Source organism: Cynocephalus volans, chromosome 1 (assembly GCF_027409185.1).
Source record: "Cynocephalus volans isolate mCynVol1 chromosome 1, mCynVol1.pri, whole genome shotgun sequence".
Taxonomy (NCBI): domain Eukaryota; kingdom Metazoa; phylum Chordata; class Mammalia; order Dermoptera; family Cynocephalidae; genus Cynocephalus; species Cynocephalus volans.
In genome coordinates, this window is record NC_084460.1 from 261601458 (window position 1) to 261615528 (window position 14071).

A 14071-nucleotide genomic window follows, 5' to 3' on the forward strand; every position below is an offset into this window, starting at 1 on the left:
CAATTCATTCTTACCTTTTTAGTTTCTTTACGTTGTATGTTGAAGAACAGAAATTTTTAATTTTAGTGTACTATATGTTATCAGTCTTTCCTTTATAATGCTTTTTGGATTCTGTCTTGAAGATCTTAAAATTAGTCTGCCAAATAAATCTTCTAGATCTTCACTTTCTAGTACAGTAGCCAGTAGCCACATGTAGCTATTAAGCACTTGAAATATGGTTAGTCTGGATTACGATGTGCTGGAAGTGTAAAATACATGCCAGATTTCCAAGACATAGTATTAAAAGGAATATAAAATATCTCATTAATAATATTTATATTTGTTACATGTTAAAATGATAATATTTTGAATATAATTAGTTAAATAGAATATAGGATGAAATTAGTTTCATATGTTTATTCTAGAAAACTTCAAAATTACATAATTGGCTCACATTATATTTCTAGATTCTAGAAGGAGGCTGTCCAATAGAACTTTCTTTAATGATAGACGTGTTCTGTATCTGCACTGTCCAAGATGGTAGTCATTAGCTGCATGTGGCTATTGAGTATTTAAAATGTGGTTAGGATAACTGAACAGCTGAATTTTAAATATAATTTTAGTTAATTTAAATTTAAATACCCATATGTGGCTAGTGGCTTCTATTTTGGACTGCACAGTTCTGGACATTTTATTGTTTTGACATTTATTCTTTCAAATTAGATTCACAGTGCATCTGGAATTAATTTTTATACATGGTCTGAAGTAAGGATCAAGTTCTACTTATTTATTTTTTCTATATAGAAAACTAATTGACCAAGGACCAAGGAAAAGACCATCCTTTCCTGTTTTTAGACTCTATTCCTTTTGTCTGTTTGTTCTTTCACCAAATAGACCACACTGTCTTTAATAACTGGTAGGGTAAATACTCATGTGTAGTTCTTCAAGGGTGTCTTGGCTATTCTTGGCCCTTTCTGTCTCCACATAAATATTAAAAATAGATCATCAGTTTTCACAAAATTGCTTCTAGGATTTTGATTAGATTGTATTGGATCTATAGCTCATCCAGTTATAAACATGATATAGCCATCCATTTATTTAGGCCTTTCATTTCTCTCAAGAATGTATGATCCTTTTCAGTATAAAGGTCTTGCACATCTTTTGTTAGATTTATTTCTAGCTTTTTATTTGCTACTATAAATGGTATTTTTTAAAGTTTATTTTCTAATTATTACTGGCATATAGAAATACATTGGATTTCAGGCTATTGTCCTTACATTTACAACTATACTAAAATTAACTTATTGATTCTTGTAAATTATTTTGGATTTTTTTTGTGTGCCCAATTCTGTCATTTGTGAATAATAAGCTTTATTTTTTTTCTGATTCTTACACATTTTATTTCATCACTTTATTTCTTCTTGCCTTATTGCACTGACCCAGTCCTCAAGGCCAGGGATTAGCAAAGTTTCTGTAAAGGACCAGGTAGGAAGGAAACCAACAGTTCCTGTATAAATGTGTAGATTCTTAATATGTTTTGTTTAAAAGGAGTAAGTAGTCTTGAGGTTGAATCTTGAGCAATTTGTATTAATTCAAAGGGCTGTACACCGTTTTGTTTTATTAAAAGGGGTCATTTTTATAGGGAATTGGAAAGAGAATGATTCATAGCCATGAAAGAAATGGGGTAAAACATTTGCTCAGTGGATTGGCAATTGCTAGAGAATTTTTTTTTTAACTTCTCAATATACATTGTAGTTGATTTTCATAGCCCTTGACCCGTTCCTCTCCCCCTTCTCTCTCGCCCCTCCCCGCAACTACATCATATCTGCTCACTTAACATGTTCAAGGAATTGTTGTGATTGTTGTGTCTTCTTCCCCCACTACCATTTATTTGTTTGTATATTTACTTATTTATTTATTTTTAGCTCCCCAAAATAAGTGAGAATGTGGTATTTCTCTTTCTGTGCCTGATTTGTTTCACTTAATTTAATTTTCTCTAAGTCCATCCATGTTGTTGTGAATGGTAGTATTTTATTTTTTATAGCTGAGTAGTTTTCCATTGTGTAGATATACCACAGTTTCCTTATCCATTCATCTGATGATAGACATTTGGGCTGGTTCTAACTCTTGGCTATTGTAAATAGTGCTGCAATGAGCATGGGGGTATAGGTATCCCTTCAGCATGATGATTTCCATGCCTCTGGGTATATTCCCAGCAGTGGAATTGCTGGGTCATATAGTAGATCTATCTGTAATTGTTTAAGGAACCTCCATACCATTTTCCATAAAGGCTGCACCATTTTGCAGTCCCACCAACAGTGTATTAGAGTTACTTTTCCTCTGCAACCTTGCCAGCATTTATCATTCTCAGTTTTTTGGATATTAGCCATCATAACTGGAGCGAGATGGTATCTCAAAGTGGTTTTGATTTGCATTTCCTGAATTCTGAGTGATGTTGAGCATTTTTTCATGTGTCTGTTGGCCATTCATATATATCTTCCTTTGAGAAATACCTATTCTTGCTAGAGAATTTGGTTATTTTGAATGTGCCTTGGTATAAACTAATGTTTTTCTCTCTTTTTAAATTTCCTCTAGGAAAAATAGAAATGAAGGTACATATGCACACAAAATTTTGCCTCATTTGTTTGCTGACATTTATTTTCCATCATTGCAACCACTGCCATGAAGAACATGACCATGGCCCTGAAGAGCTTCACAGACACCATCATGGAATGACAGAATTGGAGCCAAGCAAGCTTTCAGTGCCGAATGCTGAAAATGAAAAAAAGTACTATATTGAAAAACTTTTTGATCGTTATGGTGAAAATGGAAGATTATCCTTTTTTGGTTTGGAGAAACTTTTAACTAACTTGGGCCTTGGAGAGATAAGAGTAGTTGAGATTAATCATGAGGATCTTGGCCACGATCATGTTTCTCACTTAGATATTTTGGCAGTTCAAGAGGGAAAACATTTTCACTCACATAACCACCAGCATTCCCATAATCATTTAAATTCAGAAAATCAAACTGTGACCAGTGTATCAACAAAAAGAAATCATAAATGTGATCCAGAGAAAGATACAATTGAAGTGTCTGTAAAATCTGATGATAAACATACGCATGACCGTAATCATCACTTACGTCATCACCATCATTTGCATCATCGCCTTGATCATAACACTACTCGCCATTTTCATAATGATTCCATTACTCCCAGTGAGCGTGGGGAGCCTAGCCATGAACCTTCAACAGAGACCAATAAAACACAGGAACAATCTGATGTTAAGCTACCAAAGGGAAAGAAGAAGAAAAAAGGGAAAAAAAGTAATGAAAATTCTGAGGTTATTACACCAGGTTTTCCCCCTAACCATGATCGGGGTGAACAGTATGAACATAATCGGGTCCATAAACCTGATCGTGTACATAATCCAGGTCATTCTCATGGACATCTTCCAGAACATAATGGTCATGATCCTGGTCATGGACACCAAGATCTTGATCCTGATAATGAAGGTGAACTTCGACATACTAGAAAGCGAGAAGCACCACATGTTAAAAAAAGTGCAATTTATTCAGCTGCTAGTCACAAAGATCATAATGAAAATGACCGTCAACATGAAGTAAGTATAAAAAGATATGTGTGGTTGTGCTGTAATTCTCAAATAATTGTGGAGCATTTTAGATAAAGATAGGGTAACAGAATAGTCAATCCTATTTAAAAATATTTTCAGGGGGCTAGCTGGTTAGCTCAGTTGGTTAGAGTGCAGTGTTATAACACGAAGGTCAAGGGTTCGGATCCCCTTACCAGCCAGCTGCCAAAAAATAAAAAAAATTATATTTCTATTTAAAAAATTATGTTCACATAAGGCACATCAGGTAGCATTCTTGAACAAAATATATTAAAGAATCAAACTCAATATAAAGGTTTTTTATCTGGATTTTCACTTGTATTCTTATATTCTCAAATTTGGGTTCCTTAAACCTAAATGTTTAAATGTTGTTAGAAAATATGTTCTGTATTTTAATTCTTTATTTTACTGTCTTGCTCATGAATTGTTTAATTCCCCAAGTTAGTTTTCACTGTTGTTATGTTAGCTGGTTTCTAGATATTTGAAAATTAAAACCTTATTTCTTCTGATTCAGCCTCTCCTCTTGAGAAGTAATTAGAGCAGTCTCTTCTTCATAATTATTAATTTATTGAATGGTTTCCAGTCATTGATCTAGCTCCAAAGTCAGGTATTTTGCACATGTGGTAGGCACCATACGTTTTATTACAGTATTTGGAAAAAACAGAAAGAAAAATAAAGGATATGTAATAAATAATAAAACAATTCATCTTAAGCACATTTATTTTGGTTTCATTAAAAGTATATCCACACCCTTGCTTATTCTAATTTTTAGCGCTCTTACTAAAAGTTTAGAAAAATTTGTTGCATTTATTTGTTGTGTATATACATAGGAAGCAGAACCATCAAATGTAGGAAGTGACTCTACCCTTTGCTATTTTTATCACTGTCATTGAGATATATTTTGCATCTTTGTTTTTCTTCACTGGATAAATTATCAGCTCTTATAAGCACTGATTTTAAAATAACATATATTAAGATCCTAGAAATGTGCCTTTGTTACTATGGATAATATCCTAGAATCTTTTGTTAGTAATAACTAGATCTTATTACTCATGTTTACTCTTTTCTATCAGATCTGTGAAGTCTGCATCATCTGATCTGTTACTCTTTTGTATCAGACCTGTGAGGTCTGCTTGATCTGACTTGTTATCAGTATCCTCACAGGTCTGATGCATGCTGGGAATTCTCTCAGCATTTCCGAAAAGATTTTATGTATTGAACAGGTTAGTACCATGTGGTCAATAAAACCTGAGAAAAATAATTTGTGTTTATTTTGGAGGCTTTGATTTTGTATGTATTTTGATATGCTTTTTGTGCCATAGATAAAATCATATAGTGAGGTAGCAAGTTGATAAACAGGCATGCAACTGGAGTGGATATATGTAAAAAGGGGCAGCGACATCTCCTTTGCCTAAATAAATAAACTTAAATCAATAAATAAATAATTTTTAAGAAAGTTTTATTTTCTGGCAGCTGACTGGTACAAGGATCTGAACTTGTGAGCTTGGTGTTATAAGGCTGTGCGCTAATCAACTGAGCTAACTGGTCAGCCTCCTCCGTTGTCTTAATTTTAGATATTTGTTTTTACTATTTGATAGTTCCAAACTTGTTTGCTGTTTGTTTTCTGCTTGGTTTTGTTTTGTTTTGTTTTTAAAGTACCAGTGAATGAAGCTGTCTTTTTTTCATCTTCCAGTTTTATCTCCCTCAGCCGACATTGGGCTTGATTTCCCAATACAGTATTCTTTTGGATTGCCTTTGGCAATGAATATGTCTGTATTATGGTATATTTTAATATGTCATTAAAGTACGCTAAGTCTAACACTATTTCACAAATAATCTTGAGTCACTGATAATTGCAATTTGATAGGGAAATGATTTTTCTCTTCCTCCCATGAGAATCTTGGGGATATAGTTGTGACTCATCAACAGCAAAAAGTCATTATCTTTCATGTGCTGGAGTGGAAAAATAATTAAAATCTGTAAAAGGTCTTGTGTGATCTAGTTGAATGTACCCCCATCATAAATTCCTTTTAAAAAGTTTTATTTGTAATAGATGTCTGTGTATTACAGGTTATTTTCAAGTAATATTTAGCGGTTTTTTTATTATACAGTTATTTTTTAACATAATCTTTTTAAAGATACTCATTTACTTAATTTTTTTTATGAATTTCTTTTCAGTGTTTGAACGTCACTCAGTTGTTAAAATACTATGGTCATGGTGCCAACTCTTCCATTTCACATGAACTATTTACAGACCTGTGCCCTGCATTGTTGTATCAAATTGATAGCAGACTTTGTATTGAACATTTTGACAAACTTTTAGTTGAAGATTTAAATAAAGATAAAAATCTGGTTCCTGAAGATAAGGCAAATATAGGAGCATCAGGTAAGAGATTTAAGTTTGCTCTCCTTAATATAGTACCTGTACTTATTTTTTAAACTGTAGTTGAATTAGAAAGTAATTCCCAAATGTTGGTGTCAGACTTTAATTAGGTTTAGATATGCATGCTTAAAATGATTGGGGGAAGACAGGAAGCACAATTATCTCTTCTGGCATTCTGGAGGAATGTTTGGTATGGATAGAGAACTAGATTAAAGAGGAAATACAGGTTTGTGATAAATGGGTCCTTGATGAGCACACGTAGATAATGGAGCCCCTAATTTAAGTCATTAGGTGTTATAATTACTTAACATTTAGCAGGGTTGGGGGCCTCTGATCAGAAGCAAAGATTATTAAATTTTAAAGAAGTAAAAAGGGTAGCTAGTGTGGTTAAGTGTAGGAGTGTCTCAGAAATGCCCGATGGCTGTACATGAACTTCATCATGGTTACTTTTAGAGAGCTTCAACTAGGGTAAAGCCATTACTATTTTCAAACTTTTCTTTGGCTCTTTGATATCATGTCCAGTTGGTTAGATAGTTCCACCTTGATGTTCACACGTACCTCCCAATTAATATTTCAGGACTTCTATTCCACACAAAGTATATACCTCTTATTGGATCCCAAATGCCATTATAGTTTTTTTTAATATGTATATGAAATGTATATATTATATTGAGTTTAGAACACTGCATGCAATGTGTTTGTTAAGTAAATAAAATAAAAAATTATGTATTAACTAAATGTTAGCTATTAGTAAAAAAAAACTGTCAAAGAATCTCACTTGTATTTTAGAAAGATAAATCTAGTTTAATTGCTTAAGGATGTCTTAATGTATGTATATATATACACACAATATATACACACACAATATATTATATATATTATATATATATATATACACACACATACAAAATCTAGAAGTCTTTGACATTTTTTTTCTCTTATTTGTTCTTCTTTTCTTTTTTTTCCCCTGTATAATCAGTTAAAGTCTCATTGAGTTTCTCTCTTAAATATCTTCTAACTCCACCCACTCCATCATGAGCTTAGTTCAAGTGCTTCTTGATTCTTTATTGGATTGTTGAAATAACATCATAACCATTCTTGCCTGTGTTCTTGTTCCCATGCAAGACATCCTTAAACAATTAAACTAGATTTATCTTTCTAAAATACAAGTGAAATTCTCTGACAGTTTTTTTTTTTTTTTTGTGATAGCTAACATTTAGTTAATACATAATTTTTTATTTTATTTACTTAACGAACACATATTGCAGGCACTGTTCTAAACTCAGTTCATTTGCACCCCAGAACAATGAGATGGGTAATGTTATTCTTCCCGGTAACTTTCCCAAGATCTCAAAGCTAGTAAGTGGTAGTGCTGGGATTCAAACCTATGTAGTTCAGCCATTTTGCTATCTGTGTGCTAAGTGTTTTACGTGTTCCCCCGCCCCCCCCACTAAATCTTAGCACTAATCCTATGAGGGAGATAAATGATCCTTGTTTTTTCAGATAAGGAAACTGAGGCATAGAAAAATTAAGTAACTTGCTCACAGTTTCCTGGCCTAATAAGTAACAGAGCCCACAAACCCTTAGGTATATCTGAAAACATCTGGGCAGCTAATCCCTATACCATTATCCTCCAAATTTAGTTTATTCTGGTATCACCTTTATGATTTTTCCTATATATCTTTATATTGTTTAATACTTTTGTTTATTTTTATTATTATTTTTATTATATCTCTAATATTTTTCTTTACATCCCTGAGAACATGGATTTGATAGGTTGTGCTAGCTATATTTTTTCTCATGCATTTTAGGTAATATGCTATATTTTCTCAAAGTTCAGAGTCCTTTACACTTGGCCTACAAGCCTTTCCATAGTATGATCCTTGCCTACTCACCTTTCCATTCTTATCCCCCACCATTTGTTTCTCTCCTCTTTTCTCAGCTCTAACCATAACAAACTACTGATAATAGGTTATGCTATTTTTCTCTCACTATTCTCTGAAATTTTTCTTCCTTACTACTATGATTGCTCAAAGATTCAGCTCAAAGATTAGCCCCTCTGAGTAATCCCCTCTGACCATCCTGAGCTTAGTTAACTTTCCTTCCTTGATACCTATAGATGTCATCATCGTAGTACACATCATAATAATTGGATTACTCTGTTTTTATTTGACTTCAGATGCTTAAAGACAGTAACTAGATCTTTGATGTCAGTATCCCTGGTACCTAAGATAAATAGAACTTTGGAAAAAAGCAAGCAGTCATGTTGACTGAATGAGTACATTGCTTAATAGTAGACTATATAAGCTTTCAATTATAATCCGAGAAAGACACCTGTTGAAAATGCATCTTTGAATACCATTATAGGAATATATCAGTCAGCCTAGAATACTTTGACAATATTATCAAAATAGACGGGATTTTCACAAACTTTTTCACCATGTGCAAAACCGTGATGGAATTACTGTGAACCTAGAATAATGAAGGAATTTCTGGTTGAAATGCCCAAGGTGTGGTGGCCCTAGAGGATAGTAATTAAAATGACTAAAATAATATGTATGATAAAAGCTGAATTCTGGCAAGATAAAGGACTGACAGGACAGAATTTTTAAAAATTTCATAGTGTAGTAATAAGGTAGACATGTTTAGAAATATCTAATTCCACTATATAAGAATTTTATTTGCAATAGAGATATTTCTTAAAGCTTGAAAGAGTACAAATAAAAGGATATACTACCATTACATTACAAGGTAAGTCTCCTAGATAATTCCTGTTTTGCAATAGGAACATTACTTTGAATAGATTAATCATAATTGCCTTTATTTATTGGGACATTATCATGTGCTGTACTAAACACTTTCACAAAGATAGTTCATTTAATTTATTAAACCAAAGAGAAAGACACTTTTATTTTCATTCATTTGGTGAGGGAAAGGCGGCTTAGAGAAGTTAAGTACTTTGCCCAGTTGCAGGTAGCAAAGCTGTGATATGAATTATAGCATTTTCTGTCTAAAGCTTATAATCATAAGGACTGTGCTTTACTGCTATGTTGCCAGCTCTATTGCTTCCTGCTCTGTTGCTTCCTGCTGAAAAAGTTCTTAAGAATTCTTTGCTCAAATGTTAAGTGGCAGAGAAATGAGGAGAGTTATGTTTAGTAGTATTTTGAAAGATAATGCAGACATAGGGAAGAAAGTGATAGAGAGTTTAGTATTGATGTAAGTATTGTTGTAAGTATAGATTAGTCAGTTAAAATAAAATCTAAGAATGGTCTTCTAGGTAGACAAGCTGGGTTCAGTCTGGTAAGATCAGTATCAACAGAGATAGTGGGTCCACAAACTAGATTTCAGTTTTAATCTTGGCATAGGTAAATTTGTCTTTTTTTTCGTAACTTCATTTTTATTGCTCTTTGTAGACAAACACCTTGAAAAACACAGTCCCTCTCAAGAGCTTATAAATTCTCACTGTGGCAGGAGAAAAGGGGAAGCTAAGGCTGAGATTAAACTTAATTAAAATTAAATACATCTCGTCTGTGCAAGGGAAAAACAGACTGACAAAATTATCTAAAGTTAAAACTAATAGCTTTTTTAATTTGAAGTCTTCTAAAAAATTCTAGTTCTTTGTTTCCATGTCCGCTGTGGATTATGACTTTTAATAAGAGTTGTCTATGTTGTAATAGTGCCATAATCCATATATTGTAATGAAGCTGTTGACAAATGCTTATGTAGTGATATTGAAAGTTACAACTTACTCAGTCTGAAAAGCCTTACAGGAAATTGTACTTGCTTTGAAAACAAATATGTTACTAATACTGAATATTGATTGGTTGTTTGCAGGTGGTTATTAGCATTGGCAGAAATGCAGCTTGAATTAATTATATCCTGATAGATGTTAATAATTGTTAGAGAGAATGCCCTGCTAGTAATTATTTTTAATGACTGCTGCACCATTAAGAAATGTTAACTTGTTTTATATAAATCTCCCATAGTGACACAGCTACTACCTCATTAACTTTGTTCAAAGACTGGTGTAAACCAAATATGCTGTATACTGTGTATAGTAGAAATCATTTGTTTCACAAGATTGGCTCATTTAGTCATAGAGTTGACCCTAGCTTAATTACCAAGGGGGATTGTGAATAGGCAGCAAAGCATTTTCTGCCAATTAAAATGCTGAAACAGTGTAGAAAACTGCCATCTTGCACATGCTTTGAACCAAGTTAATTAGAAAGTTTCCACAGATGAGCGCTTCTTTTTAAAGAAATGCATTTTCTCTCTGGATAATGAGAGAAAGGGACTTGGTCAATAACTAAGCTTGAAGACCTTTCACATTTTAAGTGACCTAATTTGCAGAATAAGTGAAGCTTGTTTCAGACATTTAGCACTTCTTATTGCCTGTGGTATCCTCCATACAAATAAAGAAAACATTTGCTAGTTGTGTTTAGTAGTTTGCATATTGTTAGTTTGGTATTAAGTTTTTTAAAAGATGCCCTTTATTGTATTTTTTCCCCCTCTCTTTATACCAAATAAATTGTGATTCAAAAAGCACAACAATTTGGTTAAAAACCAAAACATTTTTATTACCTGCATTGTTTTTTTTCAACGCCTTGGAAATGAGGATAGAGTTTATGTAAGTTGAAGTTTAGATGTTATAAATTCTAAAAATAAATATTTCAATAGCATGGAAAAGTATTTCAAGGACAGTAAATTCAAAACAACCTCACATTTCTTCTCATAGATCTAAAGGATTGTTATTTTCCTTGAAGAAGATTTACAAGTTTATAGAAGAATGGACTGTCACTTAAATTTGTAGTGTAGAAAGCTGAAATTTTTTTTCTAATTAACAGTAAATAATTGAAAATAAGAAAATATAAGCTTATAAATAGTGCACACTTATTTTAGGGGAATAGTAGCACTGTTTTGCTGTTGAACATGGTATGTGTTTGTATTTATTTGTCTTTAATTTCTTTCAGCAATACATTGTAGTTTTCATTGTAGAAGTTTTTCACCTTCTTGGTGAAGTTAATTTCTAAGTACTTTATTATTTTCAATGCTATTATAAATGAAATTGATTTTTAATTTCTTTTTCAGAGCATTTATTGTTGGTATATAGAAATACAACTGATTTGGGGGTATTGCCTTTGTATCCTGCTACTTTGCTGAAATAATTTATTAGTTCTAATGCATTTTTGTGGAATCTTTAAGATTTAATACATATAGGATATCATCTGCAAACAGAATTTTACTTCTTTCTTTCCAGTTTGGATGCCTTTTATTTCTTTTTCTTGCCTAATTGCTTTGGCTAGAACTTCTAGTAAATTGCAGTGGTGAAAGCAGGTATCCTTGCCTTATTCCTCTTCTTAGAGGAAAAGCTTTCAGTCTTTCACCATTGGTTATCATGTTTGCTGTGCTTTTTTCATATAGGACTGTTATGATGTTAAGGTAGTTTCCTTCTATTCCTAGTTTCTTGATTGTTTTTATCATGAAAGTGTATTGAATTTTGTCAGATGATTTTTCTGCATCAATTTAGACAAGTGTGAGGGGTTTTTTTCCCTTTGTTTTGTTAACGTGTGGTGTTTACGTTGATCGATTTTTGTATGTTGAAGCATCCTTGCATTCCAGGAATAAATCCTACTTGGTCATGGTGTAGTGTCCTTTTAAAATGCTGCTGAATTTAGTTTGCTAGTATTCTGTTAAGAATTTTTGCATCTGTGTTCATAATGATATTTATTGGTCTGTAGTTTTCTTGTAGTGTCCTTTTGTCTGGCTTTGGTATCAGGGTGATGCAGGCCTCTTAGAATGCATAGAAAGTGTTACCTCCTCTTCGATTTCCTTGGAAAAGTTTGAGAAGGATTGGTATTAGTTACTTAAATGTTTTATAGAACTCCTCACTGAAGTCATCAGCGAATTCTTCTTTTGATTTTTTTTCCTTTTTGTTGCTGTTGCCCAATAACCAGTTTATTGACAAGCATTTTGCTATATAAATAAGAAAACAAAAACAAATACATATGTATGTATGCATCAAACCCTTTTGGAGGGACAGCTTTCCAAGCTCAGTATAATACCATTTCATTGAATGACTACAGGAAATATTATTCACGTTTTAAATAAATGTTTTCCCTAAAAGATAGAGTGAGAATGGTACCTTTGAAGTTGGGCAGTGTTATCGCACTAGATTGATTTATGTAAGGCCTTTACCTTTGTGGAATTATAATGTGTTCTTGTGTTTTCCGAATTTCAGGTGTCAGATATCACAGATGCCAAAGATTTTGTAATCATAAGTTCAAAACATTTCTTCTTGTAGTTTGCAGATTTGCTTTCTCAAGTGGATGAGAAAGAGATGTAACTGTCATAGCTGATACATAGGAAATTGTACCTGGGAGTGTGTAGTTAATATGAAATGTACCAATTTGTGCACACATGAACTCACACACAGAGATTCTTTCCTAACTTCATGTGTAAGCACTTCGTTAGTTTCATGTGATCTTCATTTATAATGTATCTCATCTGTTAGCATATTGACATATTGATTTTTACTGAATTAGATTTTGGTTAATTTATCATTTGGTGACTTGGTTTTTGGCTAATTGATGAAAATCCATTTGAGATTGTGAATTGTCTTCTGGGAATATTGTCATAGAATCTTTCTTGGACTTTTCTTCACATTCAAAACACCATAGCCAAAAGTTATTATGAGAATTTTAGAAGGGGGATATTTGCTTAGAATAATATTCATTTTCAAACATTAGTTTTATGATTAGGCAATAGAATCACATTTTCTTGCAACCTTTTTAATGAGTAGATTTTTATAAGTATGCTTATAAGAATATATTGTTTTAATATGGTCTTAAATTTTAAAATGCAATAAGTTCAAATTTTTAAATATGCTTCCTATACTAATATTTCATTATCTTCTTAAGTTATATTGTATAAATTGTTAATCATCTCAAATGTATACTGCATCAAATTAATGATATTCTCTCTATATTAAGATTTAGAAATTTAATTTCTATTGCAACTGTCTTAATAGGTAAGTCCAGCAATGAGTGAATATGTATTTTCCAGTGTAGAATGTAATGTAATCCTAGAAAAAAGAATAAATCAGGTTAAGTTTTACCCAAGTAGATTTTCACAAACATGAATTTTTAACTTAGCATCTTAATTTGGTTATATGAGTTTTCTTGGACATTGAGGCATAGTAATAAAATAAGAAAATACTTTTATTGGGTAATTTTGGCAACTAATTCTAGTGCATTTTTGGCTGAAATAATTCTGATTAATAAACTTTTCTATTTTTAATAACTATGAAGATTTATTCTTTGTTTGCATTGTACATATTGTGAATTTGGGGTCTTGTCTGGAGTTTTGGCAATCCCCATTCACATGTATTTACATTAGTGAGTCTATACAGTGATAATTTTTCCTCCTTCAGAGTATCTTGGAGTATGAATTACGGGCTTTTCAAAGTAGTTCAGTGCATTTTTTTCTCTAAGTTCTTAGTTGAAGTTGCTTTGAGGTAAATTGCATCTAGATTGGATTATTGCCAAACTTAGGAAAAATATATTTAGAAAGGAAGAGTTATGTATTATTGCATGAGACATATTTTATCTTCAGGTTAATGTCTTTGTTACCAACCTCAATTTGTCCTATTTTGTTATTTTAAGTACACTGTTCCTTTTATCTCTCTTTTTCTTCCACTAATATAATAGGAGCTAGAGAGCAGTGGTAGTTTTGACAAATCTTTGTTGGTTTAGTTGGCCAATAACTATTGGCTCCAATGCCTCATGTCTAAAATTTGTACCTATGGCTACTTCTCTGCCTTCAGGCTTCAGAGACCTCAGGTTCTTCCCCTGATTTTATTGCTCCTGCCTGTGAACAGGGGAGAAAGTAATTTGGTCATCATTAGTAAGTTAACCATTAAAAGTGATTTGATCATGTATTTTTCTTTCTAGAACAGGATTTTTGACTTCATTTTCTTGTGCCTTATACTCCTGATAATAGTGGGAAGGAATCTCTCTCCTACATTCTGTTACACTAACCAGGATATTACCTTTGTAATGAATCTTTCCCTGGTGCTGGTTCC

The 14071-nt window shown here is 32.4% G+C and overlaps 1 protein-coding gene across 7 annotated transcripts in view; it reads left to right on the top strand.

The window, feature by feature from the left end:
- The window catches only part of SLC39A10 (solute carrier family 39 member 10), a 118784-nt gene that overhangs the window by 62467 nt on the left and 42246 nt on the right, over window positions 1-14071 (top strand). For all 7 annotated transcript variants that reach the window (XR_010021568.1, XM_063077562.1, XM_063077563.1 and 4 more), the window contains 2 exons: window positions 2575-3599; window positions 5787-5994. Coding sequence is in view for 6 of the 7 variants with exons in the window: in XM_063077562.1 (XP_062933632.1) it covers window positions 2586-3599; window positions 5787-5994 (1222 nt within the window). In the remaining variant the exon portion in view is untranslated. The remainder of the gene's footprint in view (window positions 1-2574; window positions 3600-5786; window positions 5995-14071) is intronic.